The following is a 20,446-nucleotide window of genomic DNA, read 5'->3' on the forward strand; positions in this document are numbered from 1 at the left end:
TGCCCTTTTGGGAGTCAAAGTTTTGTATGAGATCCATCTACTTTGGTGCACATCCAACAGAATTAGTTTTATGGCAGCACTTTGACAAACATGCTTCTAATTTTTATGGGGAGATTTTGATAGTACTAACTCTGTTGGGAGTCACAGATAGCACTATTACAGGTGGTCTTGCTAGTTCTGTTGTTCTGAATGTATATGAGTTAGATCTTAGATAGTTATTGTCACCTATGATGCACTTTTTAGATATTGACCATACAACCAACAAAATTTGTTTCCTTCCTGATTCTTTAAAAATAATTAGAGGTGCAGTTTCTGCCTGTATGTTACATCAATGCAAGTAAACAAAGCATTTTATGGTGTTTGAAACATTAGAACAGTGCATCAGTTTATGTCCGTGTTCTCTGTGACAGCAGTGACTTGAAGGTTAGTTTAATCCTTCCACAAAACACACAGCAAGACTTTACTACTTCATTCACTTTTGCTCATTATTAGTACATGGGTCAGTTTCTGGAGACTGTTATTCCTGATACTGGGAAGAACGAGGATGTGCCTTGTGGTGTACTACCTATAGAATGTGCTCATTTTGTTTTGTAGGTGGTTTGGCATTACAAGCTCCATGTTTTTATTTCTGTTTATAGCAGTCCAAAGTGCTTTGTGCTCAACATTTTTAAAAAAAAAAACTTAAAATTCACAGTAATTGAAATACAGTAGACAATAATGCTAACAGGCTTCCAAATACTACCAGCTCACAAATACGCAAAGACTCCTGTTCACCAAGCAAACCTGGATATTCTCTGTGCCAAGCATTTTAGAAATCTGAATACTGTGAATGAATTTTTTGCCTCATGGGAGCACCTCAGTTGAGCAATGCACTCTGAAATTTTCACCACCTTGAAGCAGGCAACTTAAAATCCTTATGCTGATTACTGGGAGGTGAGACTGTCCCACAAGTGATTTGAAAATGGATTACACAGACATGTTTTATTTAGAGAAATCAAAGAAGTCCACCTAGATCTTTTACAGTTTCTCAGGTATCAAAGAGAACCACAACAGAAAACTCCTCCCAGAGACTGAGCTATGTTGATTTCATGAGTAGGATTGCTACAACCTTCCCATTTTCTATAAGCAGCACTTGAAACTCTGGGCAGACATGGGATTCTTTGAGCTTAAAGGCTCTTGTTTATTGTGTAAGTATGTATGCACAAGGTTTTGTGCTGTGTGAGTTAATGCCATATGGCTGTATACTCATTTCTGTATTACTGTAGCTGAACAGGTGAACTTAAATATCTTGTGCCAAAGAATGACAACAGCAGTTAATTTGAACTTTCACTTTCCCCAAGCAGCATAAATTTCCCATGGCTACTACACAAGATGTTGGTGTAGTGTGAGATAAGTTTACTGTATCTTGCCTCAATAGGTCTTGGGGGCCCTTGCATTCCAAATAGCCTTTACTTATCTCAAGCACATGTGTCATACACAGCCCTTGTAGAGCTCCCCCTGACTGAACACTCACCAGACTGCTGTGTTGAGTCCCAGCACATGGGACCTAAGCTTCTTGGGTCCAAGTAGACTGGACCCTCTTTTCTCTTGACCCTTCTCGCATGTTTCCCAGGAACAGACTTTGTCTGTTATCCCTTCTTGGAAATGGGGCCCTGCAGCCCGACTTCCCTAGACCCCCAGGATCAATGCTGACTCCTCAGATTCCCAAGTAGCCTAAGCACATCCTTTCTCAGAGTTCCATCTTATGGATACTCTGGGTTTATAGTTCACCTCTTCAGGGATACGAAGAGTGAAAAGCAAACAGACACAAAGCTTTGTAAGGATTTCTTAAATACTCTTCACTTAGGCCATGTCTACCCTAGCATGTACGTTGGCAAACTTTTATCACTCAGGGTGTGAAAAAAACAGACCCCTGAGCAACGTAAGTTTTGCCAGCATAAGCGCTCATGTTCACACAGTGCTATGTCAGGGAGAGACTCTCTCCTGCTGACATAGCTACTGCCGTTTGTTGAACTGGTTTTATTATGTTGACAGAAGAGCTCTCTCCTGTCAGCATAACGCAAGCATTCTTATAGCAGCACAACTGTACTGATACAGCTCTGTCGCTGTAAGCTTTTGAGTGTAGACATGGCCTTAGATAGCACAGAAATATACAGACCCAGACAAAACAATAAAACCTCTGTGCACCATTCCCCTCATTCTAGCTCATCCTTCCTTTGGGAGTGTGTCTTTGTTCAGCAATTCCTTCCTCTCTTTCCCCTCCCCGCCGCCTCATGCTCCTGTACAGGCTTGCACTGTGCTTCAAATCATGGAGTATCTCTTTCCTGTCACTTTGTGTCCTCCTTTCTTGGCTGGTCCCACAGTTAAACAGGACCCTCTGCTATGGGAGCAGGCTCCTCTCTTCCTCTAGATCTGAGAGTCCCTTAAGTTTATAAGTCCTATCAACTCTCGGTTCACTTGCTGCAGTGTCTAGGATTTTTCCGTTTTCTTAACCCAAGTCCCCTGCAGAGAAGCTGGGGAAAACTGGTGTTACCCTAGAATGCTCTCTTGTTCTCTTCAGGAGATCTGTTCAGGTGCTGACAGTCTTTAATGATTGGGTTATTCAGAGAGAGAGATGGTGGTGCCAACCCCTGTCTCCTTATCACAAGGAGCCCAAGGCAGTAAAAAGTAAGACAATCATAAGACAAGGGATCAGAGAGTTGAAAAAATCAAATTGGAATTCATAAGTTTATATATAGACAGGTTCCTCAAATTGTCACATCATGGTTTATAAGTTTCAGGGCAATGAAAATACAGTAACTTAAATTCTTTACATGGTGTCAAGTATCGGGGGTAGCCGTGTTAGTCTTATCCACAAAAACAACAAAGAGTCCAGTGGCACCTTAAAGACTTACAGATTTATTTGAGCATAAGCTTTCGTAAGTGAAAACCTCACTTCTTCAGAAGCATGGAGTGAAAGTTACAGATGCAGACACAAATATACTGACACATGAAGAGAAGGGAAGTGGCGCGGGCCGAGAGATGTGCTTGCCGCCCTTCCTGCAGCCCCCATTGGCCTGGAGTGGCAAACCATGGCCAGTGGAAGCTGCGATTGGCCGAACCTGCGGACACAGCAGGTAAACAAACCAGCCTGGCCCGCCAGGGGCTTTCCCTGAACAAGCGGCGGCCCTAGTTTGAGAACCACTGGCTTAGAGTACATACAGAGAATGGGAATGCATGTGTTTTTCTAGCACAGTGGTTCTTGGCCTGCGGGCCGCATGCCACCCAATTAGCACAAAGCTGGGCTGTGCGGCGAGGGTCCGGGGATGCCAGCTGGCCGGCCCTGCAAGGTTAGCAGGGGGGCTGCATCCCTGCCCTATGCAGCCAGGTCCAGGGTCGAGGTTGCCACCTGGCCCCACACAGCGGGGTCCGGGGGTCCCTGCCACTCAGCCCCCCACCCAGGGTTCTGCTCCTGGCCCCACTCCGTGGAGGGGTCTCTGGGCAGGAGGCATTGGGCATAAGGGTCTGTAGGGGAGATCCAGGCGGGGCGCGCTGTGGTTCTCAATCTGCGGCCCAGGTAACACATTGTGGGTCGCATATGCAGCCCACAATGATAAATAGGTTGAGAACCACTGCTCTAGCAGAACAATTCTGTAATAAAAGATGGCGCTGGGAAAGGAATCACAAGTCTTTCTTCATATTACCATTGTGGTGCAAGAGGTTCTAGAGTTTCTATTAAACAAATCGCCCCAGCGTGTTCTTTTTTTGAAACAACTGTGGTGCAATGCATGCATATGATCCTTCCTAGATAAGAGTCACAAGCCAGCTCTTCCTCATTCAGAAGCCAAAAGCCTCATAGATATAAAACTGAGTTAGTAGGTATTGGGAAGGACGATGCAGCTGATGATCGACTTTGTACATGCAGCAGTACTTTCTTTCCCTGAGAAGCTGAAGTAGGAGAAGTCAAAAGATTATAGGACTTTAGACATTTTCCAGATTGATGAACCTGAAACCTTGGGTTTTGGAGGTCATGCAGCACAATTCTCGACTTGAAAGACACTGTCCCTCTATTAGTCCATGCTACACACATGCTGGTGATAAGAGGAGTCATATGCGACTTGGCATTCCTAAAACTTATTCCAAATCAAATATCTGACCCATTATGTTTAGTACTGCATCTGTGAGAATCTGAACGAGCTCAGGCTCTTGTCTATGACTAAGATGTTTCAAAGATTCAGTGGGTAAGAAAGCATACTCTTCTTTCCAGATACGATGTTGCGGTTCCACTATATTCAGTAAACATATTTTCCATACCCTCATGCCCATGCTGATACCACAGTTCACAAGCAAGGTATTATCTGGAACAAACAAAAATACTTTAATTCAGTGCACCTTTTTGTTGATTGTGTACATTGGCTTAATGTTCAAGGGTATGTCTGCACTGTGATAATAGACCTCTGGCACAGCGGTGGCTGGCCCAGGTCAATTGACTTGCGCTCATGAGGCGCAAGCTATGAGGATATAAAATTGCAGTGTAGACATTTGGGCTCCAGCCCGAACCTGAACATCCATGCTGTGATTTCAGAGCCCCTCAAGTCTGTCAGCTGACCTGGCTCTGAGATTTGGTGCTGTGGTTTTTTTAATCTCAGTGTAGACATACCCCATCTCTAGATGGATGATTGACTGCATTTCTCTGAACATCAGTGTCATGTTAAGGCTCATGAAATCAGAAGCATGTCAATAACATTGGATGGCCTTTGGTTCACTCTGGAGAAAGCTCAGTACAGTTCTTTATGTATATTTGTAAAATATTGTTTTAGACTGTTCTCTTGAGTCTAGTCTCTGTTAAACCCTGTTTCTGGATTGTGTGGCCCAGCTGACTTTTATTTTTTCCCCGAAGAGGTCTTTTGATGTTAGTTCTAATGTATTTATTAGGTGCATTTTATTCTTCTAATATAAAAATAGCATTCTTAATACTTCTCAGGGATGCTATGTCGCTATTTAACGTGGGAGGCCTTTACTTTTTTTCCCAATGATATTTGTGACTTTTTTGTCTTTAATCTGATCCACTGTATTGCTGTATATTAGTTTTTGTAGTCTGTAAGAACCTGGATCTGTTTATAATTATACTTTTTCTTTTTAAGATAAGAAAAGTACTTACCTATAAGCATGTTCCTTGGAGGTATTAATCGTAAGCCGTCATTAACCCAACTCATTTCCCTGTGGAAGCTGGAGATACACTCAGTTATAAGTTTGGCACTATGGAATTTAGTTGAGACACTTTTTGACAATTGTACTTTGATTTCAGATAGATGTGTGCCACCTGCTGATGAGACCCATTTAGACCATTTAGAACATCAGCTGTAGAGTGTTCCAAGCTTGTGTGAATACCTATGTTAATAACAACTTTCAGAGAACAAGTGTTAAAGCCACATAATTTTTTCAGGCTGAGCAAGAAACCAGACCTTTACATAAAACAATGGGAAAATATATATGTAGAGGATTTCTGCTTTAAAACTCCAAAGAGGGAATGGCAGGAAAAACTCCCTATTGCTTAGTGTTGAATGTCAAACTGTTGCTTGTACTTTTCTGCCAGAGGGCAAGTACAAAAACTGTTACTTTGCCATTTGTATTGTTAGCAACGCAGCATATACTTTTTTCTATCCAGTCAGTTGTATTGGAAACAGAATAAAAGCAGAAGGCAAAATATGACACATATTACCTGTAATGCATCTGGCCATGTAAAGCTCTGAATTTCAGAATTACTGTTTATTATCATGAATACTGAACAGTTGCATAGTATTTTTTACATTGTCATATTCTGTATAGTCTTAAATTGCCATATGGGAACAATGTGAGCTTTTTGGCTCCTGCTCCAGCAAGGATGAATTTTAATTTGTGCAGCTCAGAAAGAATGGCAACTACAATTTCTCCTTAGCCTGTGGAAAGTAAAAAAATGAAAGTCTAATTATAACGTAGGGGAAGTGGCGAATACTGTCCTGTTTTAAAACGGTGGATGTCTTCTTCCAATGTTGCTGTAGGTCTCATTAGGTGGTGTTGATCTCACGGTGCGGGTTCTCACAACAGGCTACTGGCCTACTCAGTCAGCCACACCAAAGTGCAACATTCCTCCAGCCCCCAGACATGCTTTTGAAGTATTTAGAAGGTATGTATTAAATCAGGCTTCGTATTTTTAAAACAATGGGTACAGTAAATATACTTTTGTGAGTATTAAAGGCATGTTAGAGAGCTGCTTTGTTCTTTTTTGGGAAAACTAGAAAACCAACTACTCACTACTTGGTTTTTTGTTTCAGATGAGACCTTAACCTCAATTTAATTTTTTTTTTTTTTTAAGAGTAATAGTTATATGTTACACTTAGTACATTCCATCCTGAAGAATTCAAAATTATCTACGTATGTAAAGTGATTTTGGATCATCTGCATAAAATGTGCCTTATAAATATGTAAATTTTCATTTTAATTGTCTCATAGATTTTATTTAGCCAAACACAGTGGTCGACAGCTGACACTCCAGCATCACATGGGTTCGGCAGATCTCAATGCCACTTTTTATGGACCTGTTAAAAAGGTAAATGTCTATTTGAAAGTGTTATGATTTAATCTCAAAAACTTTGTAAATGTAAAGATAAATTTCTATCAGTTTTGGATTTTTTTAGCTATAAATTAAACTGCCAGTATAGGACATAAATACAAGTTTAAAAAAAGTGCATCTTTTTTTTAATTCAACTCTTACCTTGGCAGCAGTTTGGAATATACTTACAAGCATACATTTTGTAAGCCTGAATCAAATTTGAAACTCTCCAACCTGTTGGTTTAATTAAATCATAGGATGATAATGGACTTTAAGGTCAGAAGGGATCATCATGATAATCTAGTCTGACCTCCTGCACATTGCAGGGCACAGAACTTCACCCACCAACTCCTGTAATAGATCCGTAACCTCTGGCTGAGGTAATGAAGTCCTCAAATTATGAATTAAAGAGTTCAAGTTACAGAAAATCCACCATTTATACTAGTTTAAACCTGCAAACGACCCATGCCCTGTAGTGCAGGGGAAGGCGAACCCCCCCTCCATCTCTGCCAACCTGATCTATTTTAAAATTCCTTCCTGACCCCAAGTATGGCCATCAATTAGACCCTGAGCATGTGGGCAAGACCCATGAGCCAGACACCTGGGAAAGAATTTGCTGTAGTAACTTAGAGCCCTCCCCATCTAATGTCCCATTACCAGCCATTGGAGATATTTGCTGCTAGCAGTCGCAGATCAGCTGCATGCTGTTGTGGGCAGTTTCATCATACCATCCTCTCCATAAACTTATCAAGCTCAGTCTTTAAGTCAGTTAGGTTTTTTGCTCCCACTACTCCCCTTGGAAGACAGTTCCAGAACTTTACTCCTCTGGTGGTTAGAAACCTTCGTCTAATTTCAAGCCTAAACTTGTTGATGGACAGTTTATATCCATTTTATTCTTGTGTCCACATTGTTGCTTAACATAAATAACTTCTCACCCTCCTTGGTATTTATCCCTCTGATGTATTTATAGAGAGCAATCATATCTCCCCCAAGCCTTTGTTTGGTTAGGCTAAATAAGTCGAGCTCTTTGAGTCTCCTCTCATAAGGTATGTTTTCCATTCCTCAAATCATCTTATTAGCCCTTCTCTGCCCCTGTTCCTGTTTGAATTCATCTTTCCTAAACATGGGATACCAAAATTACACACACTATTCCAGATGAGTCTCACCAGTGCCTTGTATAATGGTACTAACAGTTCCCTGTCTCTACTGGAAATACCTAGCCTAATGCACCCTAGGACTTCATTAGCCTTTTTCACAATTGCATCACATTGGCGGCTCATAGTCATCCTGTGATCAACCAATATATGCTCTGGTCTTTGTCCTCCTCTATCACTTCCAACTGATACACCCCCATCTTATAGCAGAAATTCTTGTTAGTCCCTAAATGCATGACATTTCAATTTGTGCTATTAAATTTCATCCCATTTCTATTACTCCAGTTTACAAGGTCATCCAGATCATCTTGTGTGATAGTTCGGTCCTCCTCTGTATTGGAAATACCTCCCAACTTTGTTTCATCTGCAATTTTATTAGCACGCATGCACTTTTTCTGCCAAGGTCAGTAATAAGAATGTTAAATAAGATAGGTCCCAAGACTGATCCCTGAGGAATTCCTTTGTAACCTCCCTCCAGCCTGGCAGTTCACTTTCAGTATGACCTGTTGTAGTCTCTCCTTTAACCAGTTCCTTATGCACCTTTTAATTCTCATATTAATCCCCATCCTCTCCAATTTAATTATTTCCCATTTGGAACCGTATCAAATGCCTTACTGAAATCCAGGTAGATTAAATCTACTGCATTTCCTTTGTCTAAAAAATCAGTTATCTTCTCAAAGGAGGAGATCAGGTTGGTCTGACATGATCTACCTTTTGTAAAATCATGTTGTATTGTATCCCAATTACCGTTCACCTCTGTCCTTAACCACTTTCTCTTTCAAAATTTGTTCCAAGACCTTGCATACAATTGAGATCAAACAAAGAGGCCTGTCATGTCCTGGATCACCTTTTTCCCATTCTTAAAAATAGGAACTGTATTAGCAATTCTCCAGTCATAGGGTATGACCCCTGAATTTAAAGATTCATTTAAAATCCTTGCTACTGTACTTGCAATTTCATATGCTGGTTCCTTTAATATTCTTAGATGGAGATTATCTGGGCCCCCCAAATTAGTCCTATTAAGCTGTTTGAGTGGGACTTGTACCTCAGATGTGGTAATTTCTACCTCCATATTCTCGTTCCCATTCGCCACTCTGCCATTATTTCTAAGCTTTTCATAATCCTTATAAAAACTGAGCAAATATTTGTTTAGGTGTTGGGCTATGCCTAGATTATCTTTAATCTCCATCCCATCGTCAGTGCTTAGCAGTCCCACTTCTTTCCTTGTTTTCTTTTTTATTTATATGGCTATAGACCCTTTTCCTATTGTTTTTAATTCCCCTTGCAAGGTCCAACTCTGCTTGGCTTTTGGCAGTTCTCACTTTATCCGTACACTTTCTGACCTCCAAGAGGTAGCTTTCCTTACTAATCCATCCCATCTTCATTACTTGTTGGCTTTCTGCTTTCTCTTAATCACTGGTTTGAGATTCTTGGTCTGTGGCCCTTCCCTATGAATTCCCTCCTCCCCCCTTTCTTGGGATGCAGGCTTCAGATAAATTTGCAGAAACTGACTTAAAGTAAATCCAAGCGTTCTCCACATTCAGATCCTTGAGTTCTTCAGTCCAGTTCACTTCCCTAATTAATCCCCCCACCCCTTTTTTTTAAAGTTAGTTCTTTTGAAATAAAGGACCCTAGCTGCAGATCTATTTTTGTTTATCCTTCCATTTAGTTTCAACTGAATTAGCTCATGATTAAGTAAGGTTTTCCCCCACAACCAGTTCTTCTATGAAGTCCTCACTTCTCACCAGTACCAAACCTAAAATGGCATCACCACTTGTTGGTTCAGCATCTGTTTGGCGAAGAAATCTGTCCTCTATCACATCCAGGAAAATCTGGGCCCTACTGTTATTGGTAGCACTTGTCCTCCAATCTATATCTGGGAAGTTAGTCTCGCATAATCACACAATTCCCTGTAGTATTTATTTCCTTAAAAACATTAGAGAGGTCTCTATCCATATCCATATTGGATCTTGGGGGTCTGTAGCATACCCCAAGCACTAGCCCAGCGTTTCTCAGTCTGGGGGTCCTGACCCAAAAGTGGATTGCAAGCCTATTGTAGGAGGGCTCGTGGTATAGCTGCCCTTACTTCTGTGCTGCCTTCAGAGCTGATATTGCCAGCCACCCAGCTCTGAAGGCAACGCTGCTGCCAGCAGCGGCACAGAAGTAAGGGTGGCATGGTAGTATGGTATTGCCACCCTTACTTCTGTGCTTGTGTCATCAGCACTGTCTTCAGAGCTGGGCGCCCAGCCAGAAGATACTGCTTTCCAACTGCCCAGCTCTGAAAGCAGAGCAGAGAGTGGTGGCTGCTGGACGTGTCCCCACATCTGAAGGCAGCACTTCTGACAGCAGCAGTGCAGAAGTAAGTATGGTATGGGAGGGGTGTCGTCATTTTTTTGGGGGGCGGGGGGGTGTATCACAACCTGAAATATTTTCAGAGGGGGTCCCAGTTTAAAAAAAAAAAAAAAAATTGAGAACCCCTGCACTAGCCCAAGGGAACCTCTAGTAGTTTCTTCCCCAAAGTGATTTTGGCTCAGACAGATTGTCTTATCCATTTCATCATTTCTAATTTCTTTACAGTATATTTCATCATTAATATACAGTGCTACTCCACCATCTTTGCCTTTATTTCTGTCTTTTCTGAACAGCACATAGCCTTCAATACCTGTACTCCAGTCATGACTGCTATTCCACCAGATTTCTGTTATCTCTATAATATCTGATTTCACTTTCTGTACCAGTAGTTCTAGTTCCTCCATTATGTTGCCCAAGCTCCTTGCACTGGTGTACAAACATCCTAATTGTTGCTGCTTGGCTTCACCCACATTTCTCGCCCAATTAGATGCAGTCATTCTACTCCCAGTATCACCTACCTGACTGTTAGCTTTATTGGTATCGGCACTATATTTCCTCTTAATGTCCATTCTTCTACCCACTGCTTTCCTTTCTCCATTGCTGTATCCTTTCTTACTTGATTTTCCTCCCTCTCAATAGTATTCAGGTGTGGAGATTACATAAGTATCACCCAGCCGTCTCTCCCAAGTCACTCAGTTGTGCCAGCTTCTATCCCAGAAGTCTACTTCTCTCCCTATTCAGGTGGAGTCCATCCCTTGCTAACAGTACTCTGTCCCTGAATGCCTCCCAGTGGTCAAACATAGAATCATAGGACTGGAAGGGATCTCGAATGGCAATCTAGTCCATTCCCCTGCGCTCATGGCAGGACTCACGTTCAGCCGATCACGGCTCCAGGCCAATGGGTGCCGCAGAAAGCGGCGTGGGCCAAGAGATGTGCTGGCCGCCCTTCGTGCAGCCCCCATTGGCCTGGAGTGGCGAACCACAGCCAGTGGGAGCCGCGATCAGCTGAACCTGCGGACGCGGCAGGTAAACAAACCGGCCCACCAGGAGCTTTCCCTGAACAAGCGGTGGCCCTAGTTTGAGAACCACTGATCTAGACCATTCCTGACGGGTGTTTGTCTAACATCTCTTAAAAATCACCAATGATGGAGATTCCACAACCTCCCTCGGCAATTTATTTCAGCGCTTAACCACCTTGGCAGTTAAGAAGTTTTTCTTAATGTCCAACCTAAACCTCCGTTGCTGCAATTTAAGCCTATTGCTTCTTGTCCTATATTCAGAGGTTAAGAAGAACAGTTTTGGTCCCTCCTCCTTGTAACAACCTTTTTTATGTACTTGAAAGCTGTTATCATGTCCCCTCTCAGTTTTCTCTTCTCCAGACCAAACAACCCAATTGTTTTCAATCTTCCCTTTATAGGTCATGTTTTCTAGACCTTTAATTATTTTTGTTGTTGTTCTCTGGACTTTCTCCAATTTGTCGACATCTTTCCTGAAACGTGGTGCCCAGAACTGGTCTAATCAGCGTGGAGTAGAGCGGAAGAATTACTTCTCATGTCTTGCTTACAACACTGCTGCTAATATGTCCCAGAATGATGTTTTCTTTTTTTGCAACAGTGTTACACTGTTGACTCATATTTAGCTTATGGTCCACTATGACCCCCACATCCCTTTCCGCAGTACTCCTTCCTAGGCAGTCATTTCCCATTTTGTGTGTGTGCTACTAATTGATCCTTCCTAAATGGCGTACTTTGCATTTGTCCGTATTGAATTTCATCCTGTTTACTTCAGATCATTTCTCCAGTTTGTCCAGATCATTTTGAATTTTAATCCTATGCTCTAAAGCCTTTGCACCCCTCACAGCTTGCTATCATCTGCAAACTTTATAAGTGTACTCTCTTATACCCTTATCTAAATCATTGATGAAGGTATTGAACAGAACCAGACCCAGAACTGATCCCTGCGGGACCCCACTCGTTATGCCCTTCCAGCATGACTGTGAACCACTGATAACTACTCTCTGGGAATGGTTTTCCAACCAGCTTTGCACCCACCTTGTAGTAGCTTCATCTAGGTTGCATTTCCATAGTTTGTTTATGAGACGGTCATGTGAAACAGTATCAAAAGTTTTACTAAAGTCTAGATATACCATGTCTACTGCTTTCCCCCTATCCAGAAGGCTTGTTACCCTGTCAAAGAAAGCTATCAGGTTGGTTTGATAGGATTTGTTGTTGACAAATCCATGCTGACTGTTATTTATCATCTTATTATCTTCTAGATGTTTGCAAATTGACTGCTTAATTATTTGCTCCATTATCTTTCATGCCATTATCTTCCATTATCTAACATGCCGAAGCTCACCCTATAGCACTACTTCCTTAAGCCATCTGTTGATAGTCATAATCTTATCTCGCCTTCATTCTCCTCCTCTAGGGACAGGTAGAATCCCTGAGCCTCCATTTCCTTAAGCATCTTCCCCAGCCTGCCATAGTCTCCTTTGATATATTCCAGCGAGAATCTAGCTGTATCATTTGTTCCCACATGAAAAACAGTCACTCAATTCTTTCCTGCTCCCATTAGGATCCATTTCAGCCTCAGATCCATATTCTGTATCTTAGCTCCTGGCAGGCAGCACACCCTTCTATTCTCTGGATCAGCTCTGGTGACATGCCTGTTTGTTCTTCTCAGTAGGGAGTCCTCAATCAGATAGATCTGCCTTTTTCTGGGGATGGTGTGATTCTCCGGCCTTTCTCCTGTTCTTTCTGGCTGCAAGTCCTCTTGTCTTTTATTCTCCCTTACAATCTTCTCTGAGTCAGCCAGTATCCTCCTGCAGCTCTGAACTCTGGGTATCTCCATCGATTCTTCCCCTCTTCTTATAGGACTAGCTGTTCTTCCTTGCCCTCCCACCTTATTTTAGGCTGTGACTCAGACCAAAGTGAAATTTCTCCACCGTTGTTACATTGAAATTATGCTCAAATAAATTGGTTAGTCTCTAAGGTGCCACAAGTACTCCTTTTCTTTTTGCAGACTAACACGGCTGTTACTCTGAAACCTGACATTGGAATTAAGGTTTAAAAAAAAATTTCAAGGCAAACCTAATGTAGTTTCATAATGCCACTATTGTCGATTATACTTTTAAAGTTATAGAAAGCTTAAAGTTTAAATTATACAAACAAAACAAGTAAATTTCATTTGTGAGAAATGGGGAGTAGTAAGCGCTGGAGAGATCAGCACTGGAAAGCTAAGCAAAGGTTAGAAGGAAGGAAGAGATTGTATGGTGCATGAGGACAGAGAAGGTAATCGAAGCGTAACTGCAACATAAACATAAAAGTAAGATTAGGACACACCCATAATATGGATTACTAAAAGAAGTTTTGGAACTGGTCTGGTTGGAGCAAAGGGACAAAGATTTTTGCTGCAGCTATTTTGATAAATTGGGGAGCAGGAAGACCTGAAGAGTATATTACAGTAGTTAGGCAAAATTGGAACCAAGCATATATTACTCTGGAACTTGTGGATTTAAAATCTCAAACTTAATATTGCTTAAGCATAGTTCTCCATTGGCTACATAAAAAGTTTAATCAGGAGATGGAAAAAATGTTTCTAAAAATGATTTCATGACTTCTTTTAAATTCAAACAGGAAGATGGCTCAGAGGTTGGTGTAGGAGGTGCCCAAGTAACTGGCTCAAATACAAGGAAGCACATATTGCAAGTCTCCACTTTCCAGATGACAATACTAATGCTCTTTAACAACAGAGAAAAATACACGTTTGAGGTATGATTTGTGGCTTTCTAAGCTGACTTTAAAAAACTGTTAAAATGTATTCTGCAGATAGATGCAGAGCATATGTAGATCTATGGTATTATATATCCGCCTGTACTCTTTCAGAAGTTGTGTAGGAAATCTTGACCTATGTACTCAGACCTTTTTGATGCCAAGGGAATATACCTCATTCGTCCTTAACCACCACCACCTCCCCCCCTTTTTTTTTTACTTGATAGTGAGAGTTCAGAGTCCATAATAATTTACTTTTATGGTTAGAGAGATTGTTTTTAGCTCCATAATCTTGTCTGACGTATTGTTAATCCCTTAACATACGGAATGTGCATTTTTTAGAGAAGTTTCCATTGGGATTGTATGCTGTGAAACCCATATTAAAGGTACGGGCTGTGTGTAGCCGCAAGCCCCTCTTCCTTGGAACACTTATACAAAGGGGCCAGGGCCCTTAACCGTTTGTTTCCTTTAAAGGTGTTGAAAATTGGCTGATAGCCTTAGTCATTCTCTGTTCCAGAAACTCAGGATTTAGAAGTATATACCTTTAGACCCCAGCTGCGTTTAGGGAAATGATATTCTTCACAGCAGTATAAAATACTATTTTAAGACTGCTTCAAGTTAAAAGGTTTTAATTCAGTATAGCCAGCTAGTAAAGATGGGGCCCAGATTGTTTTTGGTCCTTTTATTTAAGTATTCTTTCATGAATATGAGGATCCACTTGTACCTAAAGCATTAAAAAGACTGATTTCGTTTTGTTTGGTCTTCTTTTTCTTGAAGAAATCTTTATTCTTGATACATGTTTCATATTCTGAGTTATCAAACCTTGCAATAGGAATAATCTGCCTTTATTTGATTGCTGAATAGTAGTTAATATATTCAGTACCAGTAAAATAGTGATGCTTTGCTCTGTTGACCTCATGATGTCCTATGATAGCATGACTTTGCAGATAGTGCATGCATTCACAAAAGCATAAGATTGCCAGAACATAGAAGCATCACTGATGTGTAAGTGCTTGTGCAAAACATAGAGGTTGATAGACTGAGTTTATTTTTCAGTTGCCTTTGAAACTGCACTTTGCTGTTCTTTTTCTGTTTCACACAAGTATACTCCTGAGGGCATTCCGTGCCAAAAAATTAGAAATTCTGCAAGTTTTATTTGTCAATAAATAAATGCAGAGACTCCAGCATTGCAGTGGGGAGCACAAGCCACTGACTGCATAAAGGTGGGAGATCACTCTGCAGCCCTCCAGTTTCTACCCCTGGGATATGGGCACTCCGTGGTGAGGCTGCACCTGACCTAGACACAGCACAAGGCCTGGGGCCTTGTCCCTCTGTGCCAGGTGCACCAGGTGTGGGGCAGGCAGGCTCAACCAGGAAGGATCCAAGTGTGGAGGGGCTCAGTGTGGGGTGAGAGGATTCTGTATGGGACAATCTGGGTGCAAGCAACTCAGTGGGGGGCATCTGGATGCACAGAGGCTTATTGGTCCTGTTTTGAGCACGGGGTTGGACAAATGACCTCCTGAGGTCCCTTCCAAACCTGATATTCTATGATTCCTGCTGGGTGGGGGTTCCAGGTGCAGGGGCAATGGGACTCTCCAGGGGCTTCCAGATGAAAGTGGTTGGGGCTCAGCAATGGGGTCTGGCTGTGGGGGGTCTCAGCAGCAGATCTGGGTGCTGGGGGAGTGAGGCTTGGTGGGGTGGGGGTCTGGGTGCAGCTAGTGGGGGGTCAGTGGCATGGGGGTCTGGATGTGGGGGGTCGGCCATCGGTGGGGGTTTGAGTGCATGGAGCTCTGGGGGGTAGTCTAGGTACAGGGGTGGGAGTCCAGAGGCAGGGGGTCTGGGTGCAGGGGGACTCCAGATGCAGGGGTTGAGGTTCAGTGGGGTGGGGTTTGGGTATGGAGGGCTCGGGGAGTTCTGGATGTACCGCGTGGGGCTTGGCACAGGTGTCTGGGTATGGGAGGTCCAGATGAACAGGGATTGGGTGGATGGGGGAGCAACTCCCCGTACAGTGACCCTTCCCCCCCTCCCCACAGCTGAGGTGCGATGGAGGCAGAAAGCAGGGGAGAATACTGGGCTTGCCGCATCTGCGGGAGGTTACTGGGGGTGGGTCTGACACAGCCCCAGCAACTCCTCTCCTGCCTGGAGCTCAGCCTGGACTAGCAGCTGATTCCAGCTCATGGTAGGAGCCACTTGCTGGGGTGTCCCCAGCCCAGCAGTGATTTACCTTTCTGCCAGCTGCTCCGGGTACCTGAAACGATGTACCTGCACTGCTAGGAAGTGGTGCATGACAGCTCTTGAAGCTTCCCTGTCAGAAAGTGATTTTTCTGCAGGGGACACAAATTCTGCGCACATGCAGTGGCACAGAATTCCCTCAGGAGTAACAAGTACTGATGGGGGTTGGACAGGTAGAGATCACCACAGCAGCCAAAATGGACAGTGAGTTCTAGTTTTTAGATTGTCTTCTATAGACCTATTGACTTAACAGTGCTGTCCCCACAAACAGTGGGAACCTATTGAGGCACTGGGGTGGGTGGGCTTGGCCCTGCCCATTGCTAAAGGCTATGAGCATGAGGGGAGGAGCCACCAAACCCAGGCATCAACTAAATCCAGGGGATAACAAATTAAAAAATAGGACTAGGAGTGCAGGTCACAGGGATCCAGGGGGAGACACCGAGCAGAGAATCCCAGACAGCGCCCCTTGCCCCTCAAGGCATCCAGGGAGGCAGTAGACATCACCCAGAGGAACTCTGCCCAGAGACAAGACTTAAAGAGCGATCAGAAGTAGGCCCCACAGTCACAGAGCACCCTGCCTTCCAGCTTCCTTTTCTGATGTGATGGATGGCCATTTTGGCCAGTGTCAGGAAAAGGTGGACGAGGAAGTCTCGTCATTTTGTGGGGTCACGGTCTATTGCTAGCCAGAGCCTAAGAGGGATAGAGGCCACTGAAGTCTCCCACTTAGATTGACTTGAAGTGATTTCTTCTATCCTTTGATGGGTGTCAGGAGACTTTTGCCCCATTCCAAAATAGCCATGACATTGCTTGGTATGTGTGAAAATCTCATTGTGGTAGGCCAGGGCTTCTCCCCAGCTTCCAATCATACGCTGCCACACTGTCTCCTTTAAGAAGGCTTATTGTCCAAACATAAGTGAATAAAGGAAACAGAAATAGTCCCTTAGGTCACCCTTGTCCTAGGGTTTCATGGTCTCCCCTCCTACAGTCTCTGGTGATCCTGCTTCTTGCAACTTCCCAGTTCCAGACAGCTCTGTTCCCTTTCTGGAACACCAGCACCAGGAATAATTTCCTGGGTACCTGGTCCTTTGCTCCAGGGACTCTCCATGGGAATTAGCTCCACTTCTCTGTGGCTTCACTTCTCAGACCCAGCCTGTCCCAGTAACTTATCCCTTTCCTGCCCTCTGATAAGTCTGTATAGACCCAGGCGTAATCCTGGTTCCTTTAATTGGCTCATTTGGGCCCACCTGCTCTGATATATGCAAGCTGGTTCTGGTCTACTCACAGGGACCAGCTACCCTGTGACACTCTATAGACTTTTGAGTGACCCAGCTCCCATTTCCAGCATTCTGCTTTCAGCACTCTGTAAAGGACACGATAGTACAGCATAACGCCGAAGAAGTTCAAGTACCCTCTGTGCTGACGATAAGCAGAAGCACCAATAAAAAATTATGCCTTAGCAAAAGAGGAAGGAGTTTTGTCTAATCAGGCTTCTGTTCCCAGCTCTGCCACTGATGCACCAACTTTTAAATTTCCCTAAGCTCTTAGCCCCCATTTTGGATAAGTGGTAACTAAGGCAAATACTTTCTCTTTTGGAGCAGTGCTGACACTTAATACTTGATGAGGTACTATAGAAGCACAGAGTAGTACTAAGACTTTGAGGAAAGAGTTTTGCTTTTTAATTGTTGGAGGTTCATATGTTAGGGCTTTATGTAACTAGTTGGATATTTTTGTGGAGAAAAAATGGGCTTGTTTTAACAGTGCTTCCACATGAGAGGGAGGTTTTTCTGAATAGCTTAAGCTTTTGCATTCTCTTAATAACTTATCCCATTCTTTCCAAGTGGGCTACTCCTTATATTCAAAACTTATGTTGTTGCTCATTTCAGTGTCTGGTGAAGAATACTTAAATATTTTGAAGTATATAGCATCAAAAGCTTGATTTGTTCACAAATTGAATATAAACTGAAGATTTGTCCCATCCCTAACCATGTCAATGTGAAATTCAAAATTTGATGTGTGAAATTGTTACATCATTCAGCAAAACTAGTTCATTAAAAGTTTAGACTGACTTCTTAATTCATGCTGTTCCTTTTTTCCCCTTTTTCCATGTTGGGAGAGCGTTTAAGGTTGGTGAAGCCTAAGAATTTAAAATTCTTTGGCTCTGTTGATTTTTCAACCATGTTAATGTTGAAACAATTATTTAATTCCTTGCTCTAAGAAAAAACCTTAAGATGTCTGGAATTTAACACTTTGTTTGTTAGTTATTGCAGCCTATTGTGTAGTTTTCCAGACATAGCTCCTTTAGATCTGTTTTAGATATGTTCAGCTGCATAATAGGTTGTAATTATAGCTTTCCTCCCCAAAATGAAATCTGTAACATACCAGATAACTGAAAGTAGGGGGAAAAACACTTTTAAATATCTATTTTTAATCTTAAAAAGATATTAAGTGTCTTTAAAAAAGATGTGCATTTCTAAAAATAACATGCTGATGACTTAAACTTTGTTAGGATGCAGTAACTCCTGTTGTTCATGTTAATAGAAAAATTTTAATTCTTCTACCCTTCTTCTAGAAACCTTTCTGTGCTACAAATTGCTTAGTATTCTTCACCCCCACCGAAGTCAACTAGTGGATGGTGCTCGTCGTATCACAGCATCAAACCGTTTCTGTGATGCTTATTTAAAGCCAATTTGTGCATTTCTGAAGGACCAGATTTAGTGCAAGTGTCAGTTTAAGGATGAACTGTAATGTTGAGAATTAAAATACGCACAGGGTGTAGTGAATGCCCCACATTGCCTGGTTAATAAGGGTGTACAGCATAAAAACTGGTTCTTAATTTTTATTTTAGTTCTGTATTTCACTTTCAATGGCAGTAGTCAGAATACTTTATTAAGATGAAAAGTACAGCAATGATTATTGATGGATTGATTTTAATCCTTTGGCATTCGAAATCAGGGTGTTGGACTGAAATCTCATTGGCAGCGGTAGGTTGTGCTGGAACTGCTGGCCTTGAGGCATTAAATTTAAATAAATAATTAAAAAGCTTACTTACTCATCATTGTAAGCAGTTAATTTATATGGTCAAGATCCACTTCCTTCTGGTTTACTGAAGTGATCCTGATTATGCCATTGCAATAAGGTTCATTTTTCAAGACAAAAATGACTGTAATTTAGTCTTTAAAAATGCACTTTAGCTGAAACTTGATAAACAAATATAGGATAGAACCAAATTGGTGGTTTTATTTAAATGAAACTGGAAATGAGCAAATATCAGCTCTTCATGTCACCCTAGAGGTGGGCTTTTTGGGTATTGGCAGGTGTAATGTGAAGGTGTTCTGCTAACACAGTCTGAAAGCACATTGCAGTAGTTCAAAACTTCAGCATCCATGAGAAAGTGGAAAATGAGGATTGATGCCTCAGCTTCTAAATGGCTCTCAGTAGACCTCTCAGAAACACTGACTTTCTAACATTTTTATGAGGAAGACAGCAAAACATGCCATAGTTTATATTTCTCCCAACAAAAAGTGACTCTGAGAGGCACTAAAACTACAGAAGCACTTGGTGGAAGTTTCAGAGGGACTTGACAGATAAGCTGATAACTCTGCTTTAGAAGACTGTGTGCAAAGCACTGCTGGGGTATATTTCTCTAGGAATTTTGTGCTTTGTATGGTTCTAACAGTAGACATCTTCCAAATGTCATCTCTTGTACTTTGAGCTGAGGTGAACCAGACACTCAGTTTTGTTCTCTGCTGAGTGTAAGGTGGAAACAAAACTAATCTTAAACAGCTCTATGCTTTATTAGGAGTGTACTCTGCAGAAGGGGGAGAAAACACGTTTTTGTGAAAAGGCTGGTGCCAGGATGAGAGTCCTATTTGATATTTCTTGTAAGGCTGTCGCCTTTTCATGTTAACAAACTGCCTTACCTGGCTTGATAAGGTACTTTTGATAGCTTTCTGTCAGAAATGTCCTTGATCGCAATGTATATTTTTTTCATTGAACTGATGATGAAAGTAACATTGGAACTCAGGTTTCATTCCATAAAGCAACATTGGAGAGAATGGAAATAAACCCTTTTGGCTTTTTCAGGAGATAAATTGATTGATAACAGTTAATTATTTATTTTGTTCCTTTCATCACACTGGCAGCTGTTCATTTTAAATTATAATAGAAGAAATCCACTTTCTCTAAATCAACCAATGTTCATCATAAGCCTTTTTGCATAGTGCTTATTAGACTATCACTAAATGAATTCTAACTTTTCAAGCATCTAAAGGATCTAAATTTCAGAAATTAGTTTTGAGAGACCAGGATTATCTTTTTGAGCAGTCGTGGTCCCCCCCTCCCCCCAATAAATAAATAAATTAAAT

At 42.0% G+C, this 20,446-nt stretch overlaps 1 protein-coding gene across 1 annotated transcript in view; it reads left to right on the forward strand.

The window, feature by feature from the left end:
- Positions 1–20,446, forward strand: part of CUL3 (cullin 3) — a 102,926-nt gene that overhangs the window by 69,147 nt on the left and 13,333 nt on the right. The window contains exons 11-13 of the mRNA XM_077827286.1: positions 6,021–6,145; positions 6,472–6,568; positions 13,716–13,850. Of these exons, the coding sequence (XP_077683412.1) occupies positions 6,021–6,145; positions 6,472–6,568; positions 13,716–13,850 (357 nt within the window). The remainder of the gene's footprint in view (positions 1–6,020; positions 6,146–6,471; positions 6,569–13,715; positions 13,851–20,446) is intronic.

The sequence above is a fragment of the Eretmochelys imbricata genome, chromosome 9 (genome assembly GCF_965152235.1).
Source record: "Eretmochelys imbricata isolate rEreImb1 chromosome 9, rEreImb1.hap1, whole genome shotgun sequence".
Taxonomy (NCBI): domain Eukaryota; kingdom Metazoa; phylum Chordata; order Testudines; family Cheloniidae; genus Eretmochelys; species Eretmochelys imbricata.